A 27,365-nucleotide genomic window follows, 5' to 3' on the forward strand; every position below is an offset into this window, starting at 1 on the left:
CCAGAGATTCAGAAATTTAAAATTCTAATCCCGTGCCTGGAATCGAACCCGGGATCTCCCACAGTGTTTACCACTGCGCCAGACAGGCCGTCAAAATGCTATAAATTCATTCAATTACAACCATTATAATCACAACTCTGTCATCCACGTTAACCCTTCATGATTGCAGTCAGTATCAGATTTAACGATTCAAAAGACCATTTTGAAAAGGCCTTTATTTTGGTTTGATAATAATTAACCTTTTATATGATTTCTTATCGCAAAGTTAAATCTATACGGGAGGGTCCAAATTAGCTGTGATCGTAATCTTCCAACAGAATTTCCCTGCATCTAACTAAATTTTCAAAAGACCCTTTTAACTAATCCGAAATAGAACTAAACGACTTCTTGTTTATGAAACAAGTAGGTATACGATATACCGCTAAAATATGGTTTCAAAAACCCATGGTGCAATGGCGACGGTATTGTGATTATAAAAATTCATAAATTGTTTGTTACCATTTACACGGGCACTAGTTTTTGTATCAGGGGTGGGTATATCTAATACAAAAACGGTTGAATGGCCAGACTAATATGCTGACCAAGGTCCTAACTGTCAGACCTCCGGTCACCCGTGGACTCCACAAGACGGGATGACAGGTCCTTAAAAAGGATCTGCATTAATATATTATACTAAATAAAGAGTCATGTGTGACCTAGGTCTCCGACTCAGCATCAGATTTCTTTAATTGTATATCGTCTTTAGAAGCCTTCAAACCTAAACGTTGTTGTAAGGATGTTTACATAATTGGCTATGACTACGAAGTGTATTCACGTGAATTTGCACGTGATTTTACGCGTACTGAACCTAACCGTAATCATGATTTTTATTCGATTTATGTTGACATAGGCTTTGAAGGTTACTTATGATGACAAAGTACGACTTTGTTTACTGTGTTTACAACAAAAGCTCAAATATAATGTTATTGCCTTGGCGCATTGTCTTTTTCAGCCTTCCATTCCGTACTTGGGTATTTTTTCCAACATTTTGCACCATTGATTTTGAAACAGCCACCCCTAAGGTTTTGCACGATAAATCAAAAACTATTATGCATAAAAATAAATAAAAATCTGTTTTCGGATTTTTTCCTTTACGGCCGGTTCACACATGTCTCCGTTTTACTGTTCCGTTTTATCGTGTACGTTTTTTTTTCGTTGATGGCGTATGTAGTTGTATGAGCGACTTCACACATGGCACAGTATTCTGTATACAGTAAAAAATATCGTTCCGTAAAAAAATTACATTCCGTTTTGTCATCGAATACTGGACGAACGGAAGGGAAATATACGGATACGTAGAATTTTAACGGATAGATCCATCCTTGTAGAATAGCGTCGGTATACTGCGAGTTTTCTGTTCACACATCGCATCCAGTAATGACGGATCCGTTGAACGTTATACGGTTCCTATGTGTGAACACAGCATAAATTTATGACGCATCCGTTAAAAACGTACCAGTAAAACGGACTCCCATGTGTGAACGGGCCGCTTGTGCTATTAGACCTACCTACTTGCCAAATTTCATGATTCAGTCAACGGGAAGTACCCTATACGTTTTCTTAAAAGCCACGTCACACGACAGACGGACAGACAGACAAAAGCGATCCTGTACGGGTTCCGTTTTACCTTTTGAGGTACAGAACCCTAAAAACGACTTTAACGAAAATTAGAAACAAGGAATAATCACTTCAGTGTTGGATTGAAACTGTTTGGTACTAGTATGACTGTTGTGGATGATCTTGTATTGCAGTTTGGTTTAACCTCTACAAATATTATCTATATTTAGGGCGACCCTGGGATGGTAGGTCGGCAGTCCATGAAGCTGCCGACCTTGCCAAAAGCTCTCACACTGGAAGAGAAGAAATATCTGCTCGCCGTGGAGAGAGGGGACATGGCAAATGTCAGAAAGTAAGTTACGTACCTACCTATAATAAATAGGCTGTAATCCGAACGCTAGCAAAAACGAACTTATAACTACTGATAACTGATAAGATACTTACAACAAAAAAAAATACGCGAAAAAGATAAATGAAAAGTCCTATATTTTTAAAAAATTCACAATATATTACAAATGAAACGTCTGACTGACCCTAGAGGTCAACGAACGTTACGTAAGTAGGCCACTCGGAGTTAATGCCGCGTCGTAGGTGGAGCATTGACTCGAATTTTGCACGCTATACATTGCGGATTTGAAAAATTCTAAATAACAAAAACTACAACATAAGTCAATTTATATTGGATTGTGTTTAGGTAGTCAAAAGGTCAAAGTCAAAAGTCAAAAACGCAAAATAATAATAATAATAACGCTAAGTTTTTGCTAGCGTTCTGGTTACACCCTGTAGAGTAGAGTCATCATGATCAACCGATCCGCGCCGGCTCATCACAGAGCACGGGTCTCCTTTCAGAGTAAGAAGGACTTTTGGCCATAGCGTAGCTGGCCAAGTGCGGATTGACAGACTTCACACACCTTGAGAACATTAGGGAGATTTCCCAGGCATGCAGGTTTCCTCACGAGGTTTTCCTTCACTGTTAAAGAAAGTGCTTACTTAAAAGTTAGAGATGCGTGCCGGGGATCGAACCCCCGACCTCCAATTATGAGGCGGGCTAGGCTATCACAGTTTAATAGAGCTTTTGTATAGAGTAGGTAGTAGGTACCATTATACAATAAAATTATAGTTATAAAAAATCTCCCAAGTGTGAGTCGAAATCGCACACGAAATGTTTCGTACCGTCGTACATGTAATAACACTTTAATTTTTTTAATTTTCATGGCAGCCATTTCGAAATTTTGATTAGTCCGACTCACCCTTTATCGATTTTAAAGATATAAAAAAAGGTTCCTTGTTAATTGATACCTATCTTTAACTCAATTTGATAGCCAGTCCCATTATTACAAAGTCAAAGTCATAGAAAGTTATTCTAGTTTATTTACCATTGGTGTATGGTTTTTCAATGCAATCGTAATTAAATCAATAATTGCAGGTAGCTGCTATTTGTTTTGTCCTATATCACAATCACACGAACTAATTATTGCTCGAACAGTAGCAAATAGGAGTAATAGGATTTTGGTCACTGTATGCATTTCAAACGACAAAATTATTTATTGTCCTATTATATGAGCGCAGAATTAGTTGAAATTGATAAAATATTGCCCTACAAATCCTAATCCTGGTATTATCTGTACTATTTATCGACATTAAATCGAAGAATGGCCTCCATTGAGCCATTTTAAATTATACAGGGACTGTAATATTTTTCGTATATCGTTGGTGAAATTGTCAAGTGTTTTTGTGTTTTTTGGAAGTCGGTTAAAAAAAACAGGCTGATCGGTTGCTCCGTTGCGGCGTGATTGAAGGACAAACCAACCAGCACTTTCGCAATTTACAATATGGGGAGTGATGGGTAGTGATTTAATTAAATTCTCAGGATTCTCCAAAAAGCCATACGCCTAAAGGACCAGGGTATAGACATAAACTGCGTGGATGCCCTCGGCCGTGGAGCCCTGACCCTGGCGATCGATGGAGAGAACATGGAGATGCTGGAACTGCTCGTGGTGATGGGGGTGCAGACCAAGGATGCCCTCCTGCAGGCCATCAATGCTGAATTCGTGGAAGCTGTGGAACTTCTGCTGGAACATGAGGAGTTGATACATAAGGATCCCGGACTGCATGTAAGAAGTTTTTCGGTTTTTAAAAATCCCGTGGGAACTCTTTGATTTTCCAAGATGAAAAGGAAATATAAATTATTATAGTTTTGCGATCTATTTATTGCTCTTTGGACCACCTGACACAAAACTTTAGCAATTTGAAAGTAAATGGACTAAATACTTACTCCTTTGGCTTTATTAGAAACCTAATTAAACATACAGCTTGACTTTGAATTAAGAGGGTTCTCTCCGTCACTCGTTTCATACAAACGTAGTTCCAATTTCATTTGAATATTAAGCTACCAAAGTCCATGAAATTTTGCAGACATATTCTAGAAACTAATATCTATGTCTGTGGTTTTCCAGATTTCTGTTAAAATATTTGGTTTCAAAGTTACGCGGTCTTAAAAATTTACGTACAAATCTTTGAGCCCCTGTAATTTTAAAACTACATATTTTTAGAAAAATCTAAAACACCAAAGACACAGATATTAGTTTCTAGAATATGTCTGCAAAATTTCATGGACTTTGGTTGCTTAATATTCAAATGAAATTGGAACTACGATTGTATGAAACGAGTGACGGAGAGAGCCCTGTTAAGTACTCGTAGGAAGGTATCTCTCGTAGACGAAGTTGCGGCAAAGTTTAGTAATTTCGTAATAATTATTATAAATAACTTTGATAAGTAATTCTTGCGACTCTATTATTATTGATAAAGTGGTTGGACTGTCGATCGACACTTAAAATTGATTGATTTTTAACCCCCGACCCAAAAAGAGAGGTATTATAAGTTTGACGTGTGCATCTGTCTGTGGCATCGTAGCTCCTAAAGTAATGAACCGATTTTAATTTAGTTTTTTTGTTTGAAAGGTGGCTTGATCGAGTGTTCTTAGCTGTAATCCAAATCGGTTCAGCCGTTTGAAAGTTATCAGCTCTTTTCTAGTTACTGTAACCTTCACTTGTCGGGGATGTTATAAATTTTTATTTACACTTGTTTACATAGAGCTGGCAGAAAGTGGAATTGGACACGGCGACCTTCTCCCCTGACGTCACCCCCCTGATGCTGGCAGCGCACAAGAACAACTACGAAATCATCAAGATCCTGCTCGACCGCGGGGCCACCCTGCCCGATCCACATGATGTTAGGTATTTATCGCGAGGCCCCAAATTTTTGAATAAGCTTAAGTTAGCTATAAGTTTCATTGTTAAAGTTTCGGAGAAAATAAAACAACTTAAAAAATAAGTTATTGAAATGAATTTAATGAGTTTCTTTGATTTTTTTTTGATAAATAATAGTAGGTACAAGATCCCGAATTATTATTACCAATCGTCTAGGTTAATTATATGAAAAGTGTTTGCAAGCAATCAAGCATGATACATACCTACCCAAGTAGATCTACATAAACATATTTGGGCGTATTCTTAAAAGGCCTCTGACCTTGTACCTGCGTAGTGGGTGAGTTATCGATGTATGACTAAATGATGAATTGATGTGAAGAAATGAAACAATGATAGGTACGCGACCACGACCTGTGTGTGAGCTCACTCTTCTGCTCATAACGCACTACTAGCCAGTAGCCATCCATCGATAAATCACCCACTGCGCAGGTACAAGGTCGGATTCCTTTTAACAAGACGCCAAAATATGTAGACCGATATTATCACCCATTGTACAAGTTCAAGGTCGGTGACCTTTTGACGTGACACCTAATAGGACACCATAGGCTTTCTGGGAATTTATTTTTGCTCAAAAGATAAAGTTTTGAAATTGATACCTTTAAAGAAACTCGGTAGTTACTTAGCCTTTCTAAACTTAGCGCTTAAAAGTTGATCAAAATAATCACAAGACCAAGTTTAATTTTTTATAATAATTATGAGACATTTTACAAGATGATATTCAGTGTTTTTAATTAAAATACTAGTTGACTAGCCCCCGGGTTCGCCCGGGTGGGTTTACCTATTCCACACACTAAGTTAGTGAATCACCCCGCTGGTGGGCAAAATGGTTAAATTGTGTCTGGAGCCGCTTCAGCCGCCATTTCAAAATCCACGCGGATGAAGTCGCGGGCACAAGAGGGGTCTCTCCGTCACTCGGTCCATACAAACGTAGTTCCAATTTCATTTGAATATTAAGCAACCAAAGTCCATGAAATTTTAAAACTACATATTTAAAAAAAATCTAAAACACCACAGGCACAGATATTAGTTTCTAGAATATGTCTGCATTTCATGGACTTTGGTTGCTTAATATTCAAATGAAATTGGAACTACGATTGTATGGAGCAAGTGACGGGGAGACCTCTGTTAAGCTATGTATATTGAATCTTCGCTATGTTGAAAGACTATTTATTCCATTTTTTCTTGGCGAATTTCTTGAATAACACTACCAAATTCTACACTAGCGACGCTGTCACCAGCGGGTTGATTCGCAGTGTCAACCACCAGATCAGATGACAGCCACCGAGCTCATTTTTTAATCCATTGAAGGTTTTCTACGAAATGATATTTTAATATCACCCAGTGAAGCAGCAATGTAGAACACACCAACCTCTAGACACTGATTTAGCGAGTCACCTAGCTGAAAAGATGGTGGCATTGTACGATGTAGATTATAGTAACTACGCGACAGGTCGAGAGGGAAATCGAGGTATAAGGTGAGGGGACGCCCCGAACAACCGGGTTACCGCAGGGGCATTGTGGGTGTCCCGGCTCCGATTGCCATCTCGACCTGTCGCGTACTATACAGGATGTTTGGTAATCACACTAATATTATAAAGGCGAAAGTTTGTATGTGTGTGTGTGTGTGTGTTTGTGTGTGTGTGTGTGTGTGTGTGTATGTTTGTTACTCCTTCACGCAAAAACTACTGGACAGATTGGGCTGAAATTGAGAATGAAGATAGATTATACCCTGGATTAGCGCATAGGCTACTTTTTATCCCGGAAAATCAAAGAGTTCCCACGGGAATTTTAAAAAACCTACATCCACGCGAACGAAGTCGCGGGCATCAGCTAGTTAGTATATAATGATGACACGTACCCATGCTACTTTGATCTGATAAATACAATGCTGAAGTAAAATGACGAATTAAAATTACAAAAATTTCCATACAATTTTTTTTATGACCCAGTTTTCATGGCCCTAATGTGCCCTAACTCACTGAGATCGTTGACCTCGGCCTATCTAAAGATGGCCAACGATCTCAGTGAGTTAGGGCACGTTAGGGTCATGAAAACTTTGACATAATTTTTTTAAAAATTCAAAAAATTCAAAATTCAAAATGTTTTTATTCAATTAGACTTTTACAAGTTCTTTCGAATCGTCAAAAGCATCTACCACTGGTTCGGAATGCCTTTCCTACCGAGAAGAACCAGCAAGAAACTCGGCGGTTGCTCTTTTCAAAGATTTGATATACAATATTATGCCATGTATAAAAGCAATTGAAGTCCTGCGCATTGCTGGAGCGAATCGAAGTTCAAATCCACGCTTTTTTATCATTTACATAATCTTCGATAGTATAATATGCTTTTCTCAAGAGCATATTTTTAATAGATTTTTTGAACCTGTGTAAAGGCAAGTCCAAAATTGACTGAGGAATTTTGTTATAGAAGATTATACCCATTCCCACAAATGACTTTTGGACCTTCCTGAGACGGAGCGTAGGAGTCGCAAGCCTGTTACGGTGTCTAGTCAGCCTGTTGTGTAGATCACCAACCTTCTTGTAACTAAGAATATTTTGTCTTACAAAAATTATGTTGTTGTAAATATATTGAGAGGCTACGGTAAGGATACCTATTTCCTTAAATTTTTCTCGAAGTGAATCGCGTGGTTTTAAGTTATAAATTGCGCGTATTGCCCTTTTTTGTAGTACAAAAATTCTCCCAATATCTGCCGCTCTACCCCATATTAAGATTCCATAAGACATAATACTATGAAAATAAGCAAAATATACTATCTTTGCGGTCTCCACGTCAGTTAATTGTCGAATCTTTCTAACCGCGTAAGCAGCAGAGCTTAGTTTGCCAGCAAGAGTTGATATTGTATAGATAACATTTTCTTGATTGAAGTTGATATTTAAAATTTTGTATGGAAATTTTTATAATTTTATTTCGTCATTATACTTCAGCATTGTATTTATCAGATCAAAGTAGTATGGGTGCGTGTCGTCTTTATATACTTATTACCAAACACCCTGTATAATAAGTATTCGCATTTTTTTAGTTTTGGAAAATGTTGCCAAATTAATTCAGTACTAGGTGTGAAAAATTGCAACCTTGTAACAATATCTACGCAGTCGCTACGCGATGTGACACACAATCCTACGAATTCGCCTTCTCCTTTGTAATCTATACATATAATAAAATTGTAGAAAAGTGGTGTCTGTACAATGGAAATATATAAAAAAAAGTAGCAGGGGTTGTTATTATATCGATGCCGAACCAAAGTTGTAATTAATATTTTTTTGTCTGTGTGTTTGTGCACGCTAATATCAGAAACGGCTAATTTGATTTAGATACGGTTTTCACTAATATATTGTAGTAAGCTTCACTTAATATTTAGTGTTTATTTCATGTCAATCGGTTCATAAATAAAAAAGTTATATCAATTTAAAGAATCACGGCGAACATTTTTAACGTACAGAGTACGTACTACACGCCTCGCGCCTGAGCGTCCGTGTCTATACAAAGCGCGCTGAGAGCTATTCCACGCGAACGAAGTCGCGGCCACAGCTAGTACAATAATGTATTTATAGGTCCATGACAATATTATAATTATTGACCTTTGCGTATTTCGAGTTTTATAAGGTAGAGTAGGCATACCTACCTCAATAGCCAATACTAGTTAGGTAGTAGGTAGGTAGTAGTACTTCTATGGCTTCTATTGAAAGGTCATGGCTACAAACTTAAGGTAATCAATTTTATTTAATTCACTTACCTAATTGGCCATAGAATTCGAGACATCGTGAAATTGGGGTCTAAATTCGAAAGGTTATGGTGTGAACGCGACCCTATTGTCGTAGCTTTCGTAGCACAAGCTTTACACTTTATCATGATCAACCCATTACCGGCTCACTACTGAGAACAGGTCTACTCTCAGAATGAAAAGGTTTAGGCATAGACTATCACGCCGGCAAAGTGTATTCCGGACTTAACACTGGAAGATATTATGGACAACTCTCAGGCATGCATGATGCAGGTTTCCTCGCGATGTTTTCTTTCACAGTTAAAGCAAGTTATATTTAACTGTTTAAAACACGCATAGCTTCTAAAGGTTACATGTGCGTGCCCGGGACCGAACTCCCAACCTCCCCATTAGGTGGCGAACGGCTTAACCACTGGGCTATCGTGAAGGTGTGCAAGGTGCCATTAATTAATATCGTGGGAGGTGACCGCCGCGCGGCCGTCGTTCCCGTTTCGTAGTCGCTTTGATCACGCAGGTTTGAATTTTTTACTATTCTTGGGGTTCCGTACCTCAAAAGGTAAAACGGAACCCTTATCACGATCACTTTATTGTCTGTCTGTCTGTCCGTCTGTTGTGTCTGTCAATAAAACCTATAGGGTACTTCCCTTTGACCTAGGATCATGAAAGGCAGGTAGGTAGGTCTTATAGCACAAGTAAAGGAATAAATCCGAAAACCGTGAATTTGTGGTTATATCATACAAAAAAATAATTGAAATGTGTTCACGATAAATTTAATTCACAAAATCACATAAAAGAATCATCACTTGGCAGGAAACACGGAAGCCGGAGAGGCATTGCACACTTTAGCGGTTAGTATCAGACATGTTGAGCAAAAACGTTTCGTACGAGTAGGTAGTAATGATTAATAAATAAGAATAATGCATTAATAATGATTAATAATGATAATGACGTTATTAATAATGAATAATGCTTTATTCCTTCTTTCGTTCCTTGTCAACCTACGCTGTTGTTCCCAGGTGTGGCTGCGACACTTGTGTGCGGCTTTCAACGGAAGATTCCCTCAGATACTCAATGGCTCGACTGAACGCGTATAGGGCGTTGTCATCACCATCACTCATCGCACTATCAGCCACTGATCCCATCCTTACCGCCTTCCAGCTGTCTTGGGAGCTTAGGACATTGGCTTTTGCTGAACAGGTACGTTAATTCCTTCTATCTAGCTATGAGAGTGAGGGAATAGAGTTTGACGACCTCCCTGGCGCAGTGGTGAGCGCTGTAAAAATAAAAAATATTTTTTACTTTTAAATGTTTGTAGTTATTGAAGTCGGTTTTTTGAAATTTTTATTTTACAATTTTTAGTGGCCCCACTGTATTAGAATATGCTATGCCTAGTTAAAAACGTACTGGTTACTAAGCTATTACATTGATCACGAGCAATTTTCTCTTATCTATTGAGGAGTTCTGTTCTCCATCTCCGAAGATATTCATCAGGTCTTCACCAAATTTATATGGGACTACCTGCAAAGTATACCCTTTAAAAAAACCAAATTGGTCCAGACGTCTTCAAATAATAATCGAAGAACACACATAAACACAAGTGTAAATTAAAAATTTATAACACCCCCGACGAGTGAAGGTTACAGTAACTAGAAAAGAGCTGATAACTTTCAAATGGCTGAACCGATTTTCTTGGATTATAGCTAAAACACTCTCGATTAAGCCACCTTTCAAACAAAAAAAAAACTAAATTAAAATTGGTTCATTAGTTTAGCAGCTACGATGCCACAGATAGATACACAGATACACATGTCCAACTTATAACATCCTTCTTTTTGGGTCGGGGGTTAAAAACATACAGCGCTGGTTTTCAGCAGGAACCCCGATTCGGAAAACGCCACTTGGTAGTGAACAGTTTTTTATTTTAGGAAAGTAAAAACGAGTACCTTGAGCTTCGGCGTCGAGTGCAGAAGTTCGCAGTCGACCTGCTGGACCAGACCCGAGGCTCGCATGAGCTGGCCATCATACTGAACCACGACCCCGAGGCGCCGCCCTTTGAAGACGGCGACCCTATGAAGCTAGCCAGATTGGAACTGGCCATCGACTTCAAGCAGAAAAAGGCAAATATTTCTATAACAAGCAGATACCTGGTGTTGTGGTATTGTCTTATAGGATCACTTTGTTGTCTGTCTGTCTTGCCGTCTGTCTGTCCGTGTGTCGTGTCCGTCTATCAAGAAAACCTATAGGGTACTTCCCGTTGACCTATAATCATGAAATTTGGGTGATAGGTAGGTCGTATAGCACAAGGAAAACTCCAAAAACCGTAGATTTGTGTTTACATCACACAAAAAAATCATTTTAATTTTTTTCACGAAAAAATTACCTCATTTATTAAATCACATATAGATGGCGCTGTTGTCAATATTTGCTGTGTTGCACATGAAAATATTAAAATATCTTGTATTATGGTACCGAAGGGAACCCAATTCGCACTTGACTGGTTTTTTTAACCTTTAGTTCGTCGCCCATCCCAACATCCAACAATTGCTGGCCGCAATCTGGTACGAAGGCGTCCCAGGGTTCCGTAGAAAGAGTCCCATGGAGAAGTTCATGATAATACTGCGAGTCGCCATGATGTTCCCGTTTTACTGCACAATGTACATGATCGCTCCGAACTGTGCCACTGGCAGGCTGATGAGGAAACCGTTTATGAAGTTTCTGATACACGCGTCGAGTTATTTGTTCTTTTTGTGTAAGTATTTTTTTTTAATAAAAACACTTGAGGGTTTTAAGATCCCGTGGGAACCGTTTGGTTTTCCGGGATTAAAAGTTGCCTATGTACTGGGACGCAAGCTATGTCGGTACCAAATTTCATACAAATCGGTTAAGCGGATGGGTCTTTATGAATCCCGTGGGAACTCTTTCATTTTCCGGGATGAAAAGTAGCCTTTGTCCGTCCCCGGGTTATAAACTAACTCTCCACCAAATTTCATCAGAATCGGTTTAACTGTTGGGCCATGAAAGCTTGGCTAGACAGACATACAGACTTTCGCTATTATAATATTAGTATGGATTACAGATTCTAAATTTTTAACGGTCGGCCGTTGACTGAGTCAACCGTTCGTAATAGATGGATTGCTAGTAAGAACTTCGTAATTATTTCCATTACTTGTAGCTGATTTACTACAATATATGTTTATTTTGTAGTTATTCTGATCCTGGTGTCTTTAAGAGCAGAAGTGGAGGTGATACAATTATTCGGAACTGAGAATATGGTAAAGCAATTACAATTGGAACTTAAGAAGCAAAGAGGCAATGGACCGACCTATTTAGAGATGGTCGTTGCTTTTTATGTTCTAGGTAAGTTCTTTCTCCTTTTGGAACTCTATCTCTGTTCTCTGTTCTCTGCTGCCGCTTTTCTTCCTTTTGTTTTGCGGATTTCTGTAATCTTTACGATCTGGAAAGACAGACTGGATAATCTGTCATGGTACATTTACACAATTACTATTGGGTGTAATTTGCTAAAAAACTAAAGTAAACGTCATTGTAGGTACTCAAAGCTAAGCTAAGGACATAAGCTGGTCATATGAGCTGAAAAAGATTGACGTTGAGTCGAAAGGTTTTCTAACCTCAACGTATGAAAAACGAAATCAGTGCGCCCCCAAACAAAGTGGGTTGATGGTTCGGTAGGTATCTGGCTTCGATTGGATGCGAGGAGCTGAAAAAAAGAATGTGGGATGTGAAGAGAGCGAAGACAAAGTGTATCTACAATAAAGACCAATACTTCCATTAATTAAAAAAAAAGATTATTAGCCATGCCAATCATGACTAATACTCCCCAATCCTCTCCAATTAAGCGTAAAGCTTGAGCCAGGAGTGGGTACGACAATAGTGCAACGGGTGGGGTTTGAACCGCCTACCTTTCGGAATTCAGTACGCTCCTCAACCGTTGAGCTATCGAGGCCCTAAATTAAAACATACTTTCAAAAATTGATTGAATTTTACTACAAGTTCATTAAAAAAATGAGTTTTTCTAAAGATTTCACAGCCACGAACTTAATGTTAATGATAAGATTTCCCACCCTCATACCAGGCTTTATTTGGGAAGAAACACAAGAAATATACGTCCAAGGCATCCGCTCCTACCTTCGAAACATGTGGAACTTTATCGACTTCACTCGCAACTTCCTCTACGTCATGGTCGCCTTCCTGAGGTTCGCGGCCTACATCCAGCAAGCGGCGGAAATATCCAAGAACCCGCAGACCAGGTTCATCCCCAGGGAGAACTGGGATGCCTTCGATCCTCAGCTGATAGCAGAAGGATTGTTTGCAGCGGCTAATATATTTAGGCAAGTTTATATCTAAATATATAAAAGGAAAAGATTACTGACTGACTGACTGCCTGACTGATCTATCTAGTTTCTCGCTGATTCTTCTCGGTAGGAAAGGCATTCCGAACCAGTGGTAGATTCATTTTGACTGTTCAAAAGTACTTGTAAAAGTGTAATTGAATATTTTTTTGTTTATCAATGCACAGCTCAAAGGGAGCCCTATACCAACTTCTATCCATAGATAGGGTGTAGTATTTTCTACTTAATTTGATGTCCGTTCTACAGTGCCCTGAAGCTGGTGCATCTGTTCTCAATCAACCCTCATCTGGGCCCGCTGCAGATATCTCTCGGCCGAATGGTCATAGACATCGTCAAGTTCTTCTTCATCTACAGTTTAGTGCTCTTCGCTTTTGCTTGTGGTAAGTCTATTATCTCTACGTTACGTCTCTATATGTAAGTACTTACCTATATTGCTGAGGGTCATGATCCTTTCGCATTAAACACATTTTTGTTGGCAGGCGATTTTGTTGTCTTTCTCTAAACTAAATTTAGAATATCTGCATCTTTTTCTATTTAATATTGCTAGAAAAGGACGCTGGCTCACTACTGAGTACTGACTACGGGAGTATACCACGCTGGTCTACGGATTGGTAGACTTCACATACCTTCGATGACACTCTCAGGCATGCAGGTTTCCTCACGATGTTTTCCTTCACCGTTAAAGCAATATGGTTTTGGACTGTAGTAATAAAATGGTGTGATGTTTTGTATATTCATGTTTATGGGGTTCGAATTCATCATCAAACAGAACAATCTTAACAAAAATGTAGATTTTTCGAAATTTGTAATATAGGTACCTAATTAAATAATTAACGTCACACTGTACGGAAGGCGATGAATGACGTCACAAGACGATAAACGACAAATATTTTCAATTTCTTAACATAAACATATTTTCGCGCAGAAATTACTCTAAATTCTATTTTTTAAAATTATTCTCTTTAACAATGAATTCTAGCCCCATAAACTATCGCTATACGAAACATCACATCATTTTATTACTACAACACAAGACCACTTACCACCAGGTGAGATTGCAGTCAAGGGCTAACTTGTATCTGAATAAAAATAAAAGAAAGTCAGAGGTGCCTGCCCGGGTCGAACCCCAGACTCCTGAATAAGAGGCCAACATCTTAACCGCCGGGCTATCACAGCTTTTTATAAACGTTAAGGTCTGAACCAATTGCTTTGGTACTTTGCCGACTTGGAAAAAAGCAAGTGTTATGTACTGCCGGGTGGTTTGCCTGACTGGGACAATGCGGGCGATTCCTGCATGAAGTGGCGTAGCTTTGGGAAGTGAGTTCGTTTTGAGGATAAAGGTCTAAATATTTAGATCTTTATAGTAGACAGTCATGCAGCTAGATTTTCGGAAAGTATGCTAGGAAAGATTGTGTTGTATTGTATATTTACTTCCTTTGCTACCTATCCATACTTACTTAATATGACAAGGTGTAACCAAAAGTTAGCAAAAACTTATGCTACCTTAACACAATCCAACGCCAGTAACCATTTGCCTTATCTTGTAGTTTTAGTGATTTAGTATTTTTCAAACCCGCATTGTATAGTGTGGAAAACTTGGATCAGTGCCCCACCTACGATGCGCCATTGACTTCGAGTTACCTATTTATGGAACGTTCGTTGACCTCTAGCATCGTCAGATGCTTTTGTATCCCGGGAATAGACATAGGCTATCTTTTGTCCCGAAAAATCTTAGCGTTAATTACTTAGAGTTAATTACTTACTAAATTAATTGTTCTAATTTTACTACAACTATGGCAATCAAGCTATTTAACTGTGTAAATTGTTACCATTGTTACATTCATATTTACATCCATAGATATGTTTTAATCATACATGGCAATTCATATTACGTGGATGATGAATAGACAGCTATACCTTTTAATACAGTACGCACGAATATGACCTAATACGGCAGCACTAAAGTTTTCATTTTAGCCATATCTCCTTATTTTTATATATTATAAAATATAATTATATTATAAATATATTTTTATATTATAAAATATAAATAATATCATTGATTACCATTATACAGTCATCTCAATTATTTATAGCAAGAATCTATCAGTTGTAACATTTTTCGACAAAAGCGATCTCCCTACCTACTTATTTAATTAAATTCCGGGCGATGTTATAAAACAATCTACTTAAAAGTTAATAAAGTTAAAATTAAAGAAGTTCAAAAAGGCTTGTACGCTGCATCTTGTGTTTTTATGAAAACATTCATCATCGTATTTAGAAATCTATTTAAAAATTAAGAAAATAAGCATACATTTTAGTATTGAGTTTATCTGCTAAGTACCTTGCTTACCTATATACCTACATGCGAAAGAGTGGACAGGTGGAAACCATAAGAATTTAATTGTTTGATCGAACTTTTTGTACGCCACGCGCCGTTTCCATGACACTAATAAGTTTCGTCATTGTTTGTCATTCTCAAAGCTCCGTTCGTATTGTCAGCTTGACGCTTTCTTTACTTTTGAAATACTTTCGTAAAATTTTGTGAGTAATTTTTAATTTATAATCAAAATGTGTGAAGCTCAATTCGGTGTGCGAAATGTAATAGGGGCGCCTGTTGCAACGACAAGGCTATCCGAACAAGCAATAGTATGCATGCCACCTAGATCTGCTAAGTTTACTCTAGCAGAATGGAAGATGAGCAACGACCAACGCTGCAGAAACACCGAGGACCAACAACAGTTAGCCGATAGAGTTTTAGGAGAATGTGAAAGAATCCGCGAAGAAACTGCCGAACGAGCTTCCATCATGAAAGCAACATCCGATCGACGGCTAGAAGAGCGAATTGGCGATATAGAGTTCAACAAAAAAGAGTTACAGCTACAGAGGAAAGAAATATGCCTCGAGCTAGAAGCTCTCAGCGTTTATAAAACTCGCTTACAAGATTGCCTTTCATCGCTACAAACTAATGCGTTGACGATATGCAGAAAATGCTTAATGCTTCGCGATGGCCGTATCGGCATCGATTTAGTAGTGGACGAAGTTGAGCATGCTCTTCAGCAAGAAATAACAACTATTCTTGGAGGGCAAAGCCTACTTAAACGAGCTTTGGAACAGTTGAACGAACAAATGCGACGTCTACGTTCCACCCGCTATCTTCTCGATCGCGATTTACAATACAAACAAGCAGCAATCGATGTGGACAAAGGTTCTCTATCAATGAAACCGACCGATTTATGTCTCTCCGTTTACGAAGGTTACACCAGCCTTGATCCAGCCAATATATCCGCTGAAGAGTATAACGCGTATTCGGCTAAAAACATCCAATCAGCTGCTAGAGAAGTGACGAGTTCTCGTCCAATAAAGATTTTTATCGACACTCTACTGAAACAAGTTATTGATGATTTATGGAGTGCGTTTAATAAATGCAATCATGAATTCAATGAACGTATTGAAGATACAAAGAGGGCTAAAGCGAAGCTTGAAGATATGCATCGGGAGACAACTCAAAAGATTGCAGATATGCAGAATAATATATTGGAATTACAAAAAGCTTTGTCTGCTAAGGAAGGATATGTTGGTTTAGCTCATACAAGGCTAGGAAGAAGAGCTCAAAGAGTTGGCGCGGAATTAGTCAAAGACCCGCCCGGCCAGGCCTTGTATTATGAATGTGAGATGCTACGTCACAGTACTGAGCAACTTCAACAAATGCTCCATGAAGCGAATTCGTCATTACGCTATCTTCTTCAAACCCAAATCCAATTGGAAGAAGATATTAATGTGAAGATGAATACTTTGAAAATAGATGAAGTTGATTGTATGACGCTGCGTGCTACTATGGATTACCATGCTTACTAATTTTTGACAAGAGTTCCGTGTGGTTTTGGATGCTTGTAGCGTTATTTGCAATAGAGTATAACTGTTTGTGCTACATTTTGATATAGGATTTGTATCTAAGTTAGAGCAATTCACACAATTTATACATGAGTATTATCATAATAAACAAAATTGAAAAGCAATACTGTGTGTCCTTAATTATTAATTTTTACTAGACATTCATTTTTATGTTCAAATCATCATAAATTCATTTTGTAAAAAATCATTTATAGCTATGTACCTTTTTGCTAGTCATATTCTGAACGTTTTACACTAAACTGATTTTTTTGATCTGTTTTAATTTCTAATTATTAATATTTCATTTAAAGTTTTCAGTAATTTTTGCCAAAAACCTCTCAGATTCTATTGGTAGCAATGTTCATCTAAATCGGGTAACTTTTCTGAAACCGACGTCCAGATACGATCACTTTTTTTTCACTGGATAGTTTCAGTATCAACTATGAATAGATATAATCAACATTTAAATTGTTATCAAAACAGGATTATTTATAATTTCTCATTTATTTCTTTGTCTTCTTCTTCTTGAAGTGCCATCTCCCACCGGAGGTTGGCAACCATTAGGGCTATCTGCATTTTGGGCGCTGCTACGCGGAGAAGAGATCGAGTACCCGGACCATTGGCTTAAATTCTTGAGCCACGATCTTCGGTCAAGTGTTATTTATTTGTATTTTCTGACAAAATGTGTTTGTTTATTGAAAACTTTCTATGTAGCGTATTCGAAGCTTCGCAATCACTCTTCTGGGCGTCCTTCGGCATGGTCGGTCTAGAGAACTTTGAGCTGGCCGGCATCAAGAGCTACACGCGTTTCTGGGGCCTCCTCATGTTCGGGTCATACTCTGTGATCAACGTGATCGTGCTGCTGAACCTCCTCATTGCTATGATGTCCAACTCTTATGCTATGATCGAGGTAAATATACAGGAGCTATTAATTTGATCTTTGTTGACGACCTCCCTGGTGCAGTGGTAAGCGCTGTGGTCTTATTAGTGGAAGTTCCCGGGTTCGATTCCCGGCAGGGGTTTGGAATTTTATACTTAATTCCTAAATTTCTGGTCTGGTCTGGGAGGAGGTAGGAGGATTCGGCCGTGGCTAGTTACCACCCTACCGGTAAAGCACTGCCGCCAAGCGATTTAACGTTCCGGTACAATGCCGATGCCTTGTAGAAACCAAGTTTTAATAAAAACTACCATACTCCTTCCAAGTTAGCCCGCTTCCATCTTCGACTGGCATCACCACCAGGTGACATTATAGTCAACTAGCCGATGCCCGCGACTTCGCCCGCGTGGATTTAGGTTTTTTGAAATCCCGTGGGAACTCTTTGATTTTCCGGGATAAAAAGTAGCCTTTGTGCTAATCTAGGATATTATCTATCTCCATTCCAAATTTAAGCCAAATCCGTCCAGTAGTTTTTGCGTGAAGGAGTAACAAACATACACACACACACACACACACACACACACAAACATACAAACTTTCGCCTTTATAATATTAATATTAGTGTGAAGGCTAACTTGTATGAATTTAAAAAAATGCTACACGCATTTCTGGAGCCTCCTAATGAGTTAGACAAAAAAGAGGAAAAAGCTAGCGTAATTTTTTTACACAATTTTTTTCACTTAGCAACATTCGGATGTCGAATGGAAGTTCGCTCGCACCCGCCTCTGGATGAGCTACTTCGAGGACAGCGCCACTCTTCCTCCTCCGTTCAACATCTTGCCGACTCCCAAAAACATCATGAAGATGCTGGGCATGAGGAAGAAAGAACAAGTGGAGACTTTCAAGGTTGGTTCTTACTTTTGCTATTTTTATTTTTTAAAATAGCAAATTTTCAGCAATTTTAGAATTTTTAATAGGGTGGTGGTGTGTATTTGCTACATAAAAAAAATCGAATGTCGTAAAGACGGATCTGGTAGCAGCCAGCCTAGCGATGGGACCCGTCCGCTTGGCGGCGGGTCAAGACCTGGCGGAAGTGCAGTGAATACTACCTTAGTGAGACCCGCGCAACCGCCAGTCCGTTGAGGAACAAACAAAGGTGCAAGCCCCACATAACCTCTCCATTTCCCCTGACGGAAGGGTATGCGTTAGGCATTTCCTGTGTATAAAAAAAAGAGGTACCTACCTAGCGGTAGATAGCTGCAAAAAAAATCAAGACCTTCGCTATAACGGAATTTCTTATTATTTTACCTTTCTTTCTTTTGCATTATGTAGGTACTCGTAGCTGTAGATTTTATAGGTTTTCCTTTATTTTACATACATCTGTGGTTGTATGTGTAGGTATTCAGTAAAACAGTATCAAATGAGTAGCGCCGCGGGGCGCGACGGCATTGATTAAAATAATAAAGCTTTCGGAGAGATTGTGATTTGTCAGTCGTAATCGATATACATTATTGTTTACCAGTAGTTAAGGGTTGTCGATCCCGATTTCTGAAACAGAATTGCACAGAGAAATACAACTGAATGAGTTTCAGGCTCAGCGTAAGTAGGTATGCGTTGAGCTTGTTGTTTACGTTTGATGAAATGGTAGTATGAAAGGTCGACGCCTCCTCCACAAAATAACTGACTACTGCAAAATTATTACCTAACAGAAATTTCGTCATAATTGTGACCAAGTGTTTTTGTAAGCCCGATAAGTGGGACAGTACTTTCAGTAATTCATCTAAAAGCTATTAAGTAATCTAAACATATAAAAGGAAAACATTTGGCATGCAGACAGCGTTTAGGACGTAAACATCCACTAAGATAGGATTTTGGAAAATTCAACCTAAGGGAGTAAAATAGGGGTTCCTGGCATAAGCTAGTAACTAATAGAACAATATTTCATTTAGGAGCAGGAACAGAAAGAAAGAGACGATGTGCGGTACACTGCAGTTATGCGTGCTCTGGTATGGCGTTACGTCTCCGCAATGCACAGGAAAATGGATGACGATCCAGTCACAGAAGATGACATCAACGAGCTAAAGGGAGATGTATCAGCGTTGAGATACGAACTGCTTGAAGTATTTGAGAGGAACGGCATGGACGTGTCCTTCACTGATAGGAAGGAGAAGGGTAAGTTAGCTCTTTTTCTGGTATAAGAGCTCTTAAGAAGAAAATAATCCTTCGGTAAGTATTTCTGACAGGTTGGTGACGACCAAAGGATTTTTTATTTAGTGACAAGTTAGTGCTTGATTGCCGTCTCACCTGTATGGTAAGTTATGATGCAGTCCTAAGATGGATTGGAAGACTTGAAATGGGGATGTCAACTTTTGGGCTTAGCCACAGAAAGGTAGATGATAATCTAGACACAGAAGATGACATCAACGAGCTAAAGGGAGATGTATCAGCGTTGAGATACGAACTGCTTGAAGTGTTCGAGAGGAACGGCATGGACGTGTCCTTCACTGATAGGAAGGAGAAGGGTAAGTTAGCTCTTTTTCTGGTATAAGACCTAAGAAGAAAATAATCCTTTGGTGACTAGTTCTGGTAGAACCGACGGATTGGTGACGACCAAATACTTCACTCATGGTAAATTACAGTAAAGTTTTTCAGCTAACTAGCTAGTTTAACAGCAGTTTTTCAGTTATAGGGAATGGCAGTAGATAGACCCACAACTAAACCCAGCTTAGATATCATAAATTCCCAAAATGATGTACCTGCGTATTGAACTCCGGACTGTTTAAGGCCACAGCACTTACCGCTAGGCTCAGTCTAATATTTTGAGGATCAAAGGTGGTTTATATTTAGGCGATAATAATATTATAATGAGTAGGTAGACCTTCCGATAGTATCTATTTCAATAAACGGTTTTGCTTTTAGATACTCCTACATTAAACGATTATTATAGGATGGGTAGGATTTAGGAAGGTGTGGAGTTATTTTTAAGACCAGCATTATGGGTTTACATTTGACTAGCTGGATTTACTACCGAAACAATGTGAAGAGCATCTTCGGTTGTGATTCCTTAAATTAGGAGAGAAATCCAACCGGCAATGACCTTGCACCATTGAATAATGTAGCGCTGCCCATTCCAGTCAAGCGTTCGAGTGTATTTACATTGATTGGTAGAATGCGAACCTAGAAAACCAGGCATCCAGGAAAAGTATCAATGTGTTCAATTACTTGGCTCTGGGAACTTAAGCCCCCAGAAACTTCTAGATGCGTTCGTGAACTTAAAAGATAGGTTAATAACTTAGCTTCAATAACTTAACGGTCAAGAAGTTTCTATCCCATCCGTTACACTAAAGCTTAACGCTTAAGTCAGAAGGGAAGGGGAATATTAGTCATGGGTTCTTTTCCTTTAAAAAAAAAACCGACTCGGGTATTTTTTCTGACATTTTGCACGATAAATCAAAAAATACATGAAAAATAAATAAAAATCTGTTTTAGGATGTACAGGTTACACCCTTTCATATACCCCACTTGGTATAGTTATTTTATTTTGAAAATTGAAACACATTTTAATTTTTTTTAAATGATGTAACCACAAATTCGCGGTTTTCAGATTTGTTCCTGTACTTGTGCCTACTTAAAGCCTACCTACCTAGCAAATTTCATGATCTAGGTCAACGGGAAGTACCCTATAGGTTTCTTGACAGACACGACGGACAGACAGACATATAGACAGACAGACAGACAACAAAGTGATCCTATACGGGTTCCGTTTTTCTTTTGAGGTACGGAACCCTAATAACGAAGAAAAATCATCATTACCAAGTACCTAGATTGTTTTTGCATTTTTAGCGGTACTCGCCAAACGCATGAAGGTTTGGGAGCGTCGATTGATGAAGGACTTCCACGTAGCGCCAGTATCGACTGTGGAGGAAGATGGTAGACCAGTACACGAGGACAGTCTGTCTAGGTTCAGGAGAATTGCCAGGATGGCTGCCGCGGCCGCTAAGGGATCCAAGTGGGATCAGACATTAGCTGCTACAGGAATATCGTAAGTTTTTAGGCATTCATATTTTTATTGAACAAAAAAATTTTTAGGCGCGTCTTGAGATTGTTACTTGAGAGTAACTTAGATCTTTTTTCGGACTGCAGTTACATTCATTCACTCCCGCCTAAAATTGCCGCTAAACAGATCAGCTGTTTTGAGGTCGCCATCTTTTATCGAGGCAGTAACAAGTATTTTTTAGGTGCGTCTTGAGACTTGAGAGTAACTTAGATATTTTTTAAGGCATTCCGAACCAGTGGTAGATGCTTTTGACGATTCAAAAGAACTTGTAAAAGTCTAATTGAATAAAAATATTTTGAATTTTGAATTTCGAATGGACGTACTGAACTATACACATATTTCAGATTCAACGGTTTGAAATCAATAAATTTATAAGTCAAAAGAAAATTCCTAACTGACTTATCAACGCCCAGTCAAAACCCACCTCTAAATATTAAATTTTGCTCTATAATAAGGGCGGATTTTTTGAAATTTCTACAAGAGCAAAGCTGCAGGTGGTCGCTAGTAATCAATATTTCTCCATTATCACCACTAGCCCAACTGCATTAACTGCTGGACACAGAACTTTCTGGTTCAGAATTCAATATGATCCTCCGCCTTTCTTAAATTCGCCTTTTCACTATCTCTTCTTAGGGTCGTCCGTCCAGCGGGCTGACTGTCGTTTCACATCCTCATCAAAATTTATGGTCTATATTTTGTTCAGGTCTCAAATCGGCCGTTGTCGGTCTCGACAGTCGTTTAAGAACCAGCAGAATCTGCAACGCGCTATTGACGAAGCTAAACGATTGGTCCTACGAACACCCATTCCTGGTAGGTTTAGTCTCAATCACACAGTTTCGTTTATCTATGCGTTTAGTAATGGATATTTTAGTGATAACAATTTTTTCATTGTTGATTCCTCCCACGAAATAATTCAAAATGTATCATAGTAATAAAAATCCTTGCAAGTCCTTAACTCAATCAAACTCATTGTAAACTCAAACTCAAATGTACTTACAAGCGGCAAAGCCAAAAGAAAAATAACAAAAAGTTAAAGGGTTATACGTTTTTGTTCGGTTAAAAAATATATTGAGGTAGATGAGTCATGATTTCCTGTCTTTAGTTTAAGGTAGCACTGTTGAAGAAGAAAAAGAAAACAAATATAGTTAAGTAAAACAGTTTTTTTGCTTAGAATCACGATCAACAACTCCGACAGACATGCCAGAATCGCACGGACAATCTATCCTGGAACTGATCAAGGATATTTCCTCAGAAATCAAGGATAACCACTATTCAAGTGCTAGTATGCCGAGGACACCAGTTAATGTTGGAGCAGGTATAATCCGTTTTTCCCTATGCTTATTGAAATAAAAATCGGCCAAGTGCGAGTCGGACTCAGGCACCGAGGGTTCCATACTCGGGTATTTTATTCGACATTTTTCACAATAAATCAAAAACTGTTATGAATAAAAATTTTATTTTTAGGATCCAGTGGTTTGCCCATAATCAAATTAGTATCACCAAGTGGGAATAGCACCAATGCTGTATTAGCTAACCTTCGACCGGTATCTCCGTTACCACCAAAAGTGAGTGAAATATTCTATTATGCGCTCAGTTTTGGATATTTACGAAACGTTTTTCTATGATTGTTTTCTTTTTATAGGATACAATATCTCGGCCTCAAAGTCCATCAAATCTAAGACCTGCAAGTCCTTGTGGTATCGATAAAATGCAACCAGGTAACTAAAATCTTAGACTCATCTTTGTATTCACATATACTTGGGATCAGATATAATAGCTTCCTCATTTTCTGGGACTAACTCTCATATTATGATCCCTTTGGTTGGTCGAAATAAAATTTATTTATTTATTTAAATTTTTAGAACCAAGCCCATTGAAATCAAATCGTGTTCAAGGCATTACACCACCAAAGGTCGTAAAAAAGAAAGCCCCGGCACCTATTCCAGGGGATAACAACGTAAGTTCCTTTTCTAACATAATTTTTTGGATGTGATTTTTATTCTGATGTTTTGGAGGATGCTTAGTTAATTTTTGGAATTAGTGAAGCAGTAAATAACTCCCAGATTGGAACTTCACAGAAACCGATGGCGCCCAGAAATACCTGAAAATCCCTAACTACTTTGGCCATCCTACCATTCTCGAATGCCCCTATAAGCTACGACTGTCTTTGAAAATTGTTGTAGTTTTTTTTTTTACTAGAATATTAGCCATGCTAATCATGACTAATGCTCCCCTTTCCCCTCCAATTAAGAGTAAACTTTGTGCCAGGAGTGGGTACGACAATAGTGCAACGAGTGGGATTTGAACCGCCGACCTTTTGAAATTCAGTCCGCTTCTCAACCGTTGAGCTATCGAGGCTTCGTTAACTTAAATTAAATAAAAGACTTAAATCTTAACTTAAACTTATTACTTATATATTTTAAATTAGGTTACTGAATCGAAGCCCCAAGGTGAAAAGTCGGCAGACACGATAGCAGTAGCGAGGCCTGTGGCTCCTGACATCAAACCTTCAGAAGACGCCTTGCCTCCACCACCACCATATTCCAAAAATAAGGTAACATAATTAACAACTCTTGATTATCTCTACTCTATAATATAATATTCTGTTGTGTTTTTGCGTATAAGAATATACGTATATAGGTACGTTCGTGTTATGTTTTTCTTCTTCTACAATTGTTTTATTTTCGGGCATTTTCTCCTCTGATTTTTTTCTCTATAGCTTAAACTCATCATCCTATCATTATCATCATCACCAGGATCATTTCAAACTTCAGTCTTGTATCATTAATAATATTATATTTTAATTACTTTCCTAGGATCTTCGTCTAGTTATACCTAAATATGTTTTTTAATTAAATTACATGTTATGTCGCAAAATTCGATAGTATAATATGCGTGTATTGTGTAGGTATGTGTGTTAGAAACAGGTGCAGTGTGGAATAATTTCCAACTCGTAACCTTTTACAAAAATCTTTGCTTAGCGAAAGCTTGCATATATTCTAATATTATTGCATGTAAAGTCAGTTTATCTGTCTTATATAATTTAGTTATGTAATTATGCAGCCACCAACGGATATGCAACCATGTCCGCCCAACAGGACGCCAGCTAAGATGCCAAGATCGAGGTCACCCTCCGCCAGTACTGTTCTAGATCAGGTACTAACTTCTTTTTTTAAGAATTTTAGGCCAAAAATAATAATCGAATCGTTTTATTGATTCTATAATCGAATCAATTTTATTGATTCTATCAATTTCGTCCGCAAATCTAGGTATTTATGGCAAACATTAAATCAATTAGTCAATAAGTTACATAGCAACGTTGTTATTTGTCAGTAATTATATGATTTTTAAATATTCACGCGAGTTAAGGGAACTTCTAATTAAACTTAGGGGCTTTGATGTCACTGATAGGCATCAAATGTTAGTACTTTTGACTAAGGTAGCCCTAAAATAGCCTTTTTAGGGTTCCGTAAAAGGACATTAAGTAACAATAAACAATAAATAAGTAAAAAGTAACAATTCAGGATCAAACCGAGAGTTCCCTCACTCTAGTATTAGTAACTATATAAAATGACTTTTCTTTGATTTCAGACGAATGCAAATTCCACGCCATCCCATCTAGTATCTTCACTAAGCACAGAACAATTGATTCAACCACCTTCCATAGATCCGACTAACGGGCAGAGCATTCAAGACGTCAGGACAATAAAACGACAGCCTAAGACGGGTTGGCTCTAATATTAATTTAGTTTGAGGCCATTTTTAGTTTAGTTCGTCAACCAAACAAGTTTCATTGCCCTTATGTTAGAGATACAAAAAATAAGCAAAATTGTTGTTTTTAGATACATATTTATTGCGTGAAACTTCTAGTAATTTCTACTAGTATGCAATTTCTTTCGTAACAGCGAAATTTTCGGAATTTACTAAACATTTTTTTTTTAACTACAATTATCGAAGTTTACCGATAATACATTCATTACAGCTTGATAATTATGGTTATTCTAATATAGTTGGAATATAGATTTCTGTTTTTATTAAGATTATTATTTTTATCTAACTACAACACTGTTAACGCAATATCTAAAATTATTTATTATTTATCTTCAATGAAAATATTTTTATGTAATCTTTAACTTGTAATTATTTTTGTAACTAGATCTAAGGTATTTATTGAAGCTAGTATTTATAGTAGATCTTATATTTTTAACTGAAATATTAGATAATTATAAAATGTAAGGATATCCTTGTCAGTCCGTCCATTACCTCAGTGTTAAATAAATATATTTATTTATAAGACTTTGATACAATATTCTTATACTTGTGTAATAAGGGACCATACAGTTTTAAGATATTATTATTTCTAATACTTATTAGTAGGTACATTCAGATATAAAGCGATACCTAAGTGTCAGGAGTATAACCATAGGTTTAGAATAAGAAATGATTTGGAATCACATATTGAACTAATGCGACAGAAGTAGTATCGTATATTTGACAGATTTCTCGGTTTTATGTTACAACGAAATGTTGAAGATTCCACTATAAACTAAATACTTACTTTGATATAAGATATATAATATGTATTTATAATTAATTATTGTTGTTATTGTAATTACCAATAATAATTTGTAAACATTATAAATTTGAATTATAGTGATGTTATTATTAATTTTAATATATTATATCTATATTTGTTAGTTGTAAACTGCCTTGTATTTCTTAATGATTTATTAATTGTAGCTTTGTTTATTATTACTACTTTACTTGTTATTTTGTCTATTTACCTGTGGCTAATATTATTTTCATTGGATATTTGATTTATAATAAATATTATTTTGAATTACAAATAAATAACTTCGATTGGAAATATGTGTTATTTATTGAAATTCCGAAATACGTCCCTATACCTAATTTGTATGGGCTTACGTAACAGTGAGAACCCTTAATACTTACTTCCGTGGATAGAGTATAGTTGGCGGTGGTTGGCGACGAAACAATAATAATAGATGATCAAACGAACTTCTTTTTTTTATCTACCTACACTACGACCCTACCGACGTTATCCATCTTTTTAGAAATTTATTCCGAATACTTTTAGGGTTAAAAGCACCGAACTACCTACAAACTACTGACCAAAGACTACAATATTATACTGGCTACTGACTGCGATGGGTAAGGGCACATACCACTGAACACTAAAGGACCACTAGAACAACAAATAATAAAAATTTCAAAATGGCTGGTATAAAATTTCTTAAACGATGGTACAAAACCCTTCGTGTGTGAGTCCAACTCGCACTTGACTGATTTTTTTGAATATAAACGGCGAGCAAATGACACAGCGGGTTACCTGATGTTAAGTGATTATTATCACTACCTATGAATAAATTCAGAAACCACCACTTTTTTAGAAGTAACATTCGTCATATTAATTTAGTTCATGTGAAATGTAGCCTATGACACCTGGACTGAAATAACGAATCAATTGACACCTCGTTGATCAAAATCGGCTCAGTAGTTTAGGCGCTACAATGGAGCACACGTAAACACAAACAATGTTTTT

General features: G+C 37.6%; 2 protein-coding genes and 1 long non-coding RNA gene across 4 annotated transcripts in view; 2 read left to right on the forward strand and 1 right to left on the reverse strand.

Moving 5' to 3' along the window:
• LOC123876318 overlaps positions 1-13,922 on the reverse strand; it is a 26,577-nt gene extending 12,655 nt beyond the window's left edge. Inside the window, exon 1 of the long non-coding RNA XR_006798319.1 lies at positions 13,793-13,922. This is a non-coding gene — a long non-coding RNA (uncharacterized LOC123876318). The remainder of the gene's footprint in view (positions 1-13,792) is intronic.
• The window catches only part of LOC123876309 (transient-receptor-potential-like protein), a 27,117-nt gene extending 448 nt beyond the window's left edge, over positions 1-26,669 (forward strand). The window contains exons 2-24 of one of the 2 annotated variants that reach the window (XM_045922530.1): positions 1,827-1,948; positions 3,467-3,710; positions 4,690-4,832; positions 9,624-9,804; positions 10,533-10,724; positions 11,122-11,356; positions 11,812-11,964; positions 12,698-12,953; positions 13,221-13,354; positions 14,168-14,291; positions 17,583-17,778; positions 18,490-18,651; positions 19,695-19,814; positions 20,165-20,267; positions 21,589-21,787; positions 22,506-22,612; positions 22,974-23,117; positions 23,267-23,367; positions 23,445-23,520; positions 23,665-23,759; positions 24,231-24,356; positions 24,866-24,958; positions 25,394-26,669. In XM_045922530.1, the coding sequence (XP_045778486.1) occupies positions 1,827-1,948; positions 3,467-3,710; positions 4,690-4,832; positions 9,624-9,804; positions 10,533-10,724; positions 11,122-11,356; positions 11,812-11,964; positions 12,698-12,953; positions 13,221-13,354; positions 14,168-14,291; positions 17,583-17,778; positions 18,490-18,651; positions 19,695-19,814; positions 20,165-20,267; positions 21,589-21,787; positions 22,506-22,612; positions 22,974-23,117; positions 23,267-23,367; positions 23,445-23,520; positions 23,665-23,759; positions 24,231-24,356; positions 24,866-24,958; positions 25,394-25,540 (3,453 nt within the window). In that variant the 3' untranslated portion in view covers positions 25,541-26,669. Of the gene's footprint in view, positions 1-1,826; positions 1,949-3,466; positions 3,711-4,689; positions 4,833-9,623; positions 9,805-10,532; positions 10,725-11,121; positions 11,357-11,811; positions 11,965-12,697; positions 12,954-13,220; positions 13,355-14,167; positions 14,292-17,582; positions 17,779-18,489; positions 18,652-19,694; positions 19,918-20,164; positions 20,268-21,588; positions 21,788-22,505; positions 22,613-22,973; positions 23,118-23,266; positions 23,368-23,444; positions 23,521-23,664; positions 23,760-24,230; positions 24,357-24,865; positions 24,959-25,393 lie in introns of both variants that reach the window. The other variant, XM_045922529.1, reaches the window with a different exon arrangement.
• Positions 15,055-17,023, forward strand: LOC123876311 (tektin-1). The gene has a single exon (XM_045922534.1). The coding sequence runs from the start codon at positions 15,546-15,548 to the stop codon at positions 16,830-16,832; it is 1,287 nt and encodes a 428-aa protein (XP_045778490.1). The 5' UTR covers positions 15,055-15,545; the 3' UTR covers positions 16,833-17,023.
• Positions 26,670-27,365: the final 696 nt, after the last annotated feature.

Source organism: Maniola jurtina, chromosome 21, assembly GCF_905333055.1.
Source record: "Maniola jurtina chromosome 21, ilManJurt1.1, whole genome shotgun sequence".
Lineage (NCBI taxonomy): Eukaryota > Metazoa > Arthropoda > Insecta > Lepidoptera > Nymphalidae > Maniola > Maniola jurtina.

What these genes read in the sequence shown, in the direction of transcription:
- LOC123876311 (XM_045922534.1), top strand. Translation starts at nt 15,546, where the DNA reads ATGTGTGAAGCTCAATTCGGTGTGCGAAATGTAATAGGGGCGCCTGTT.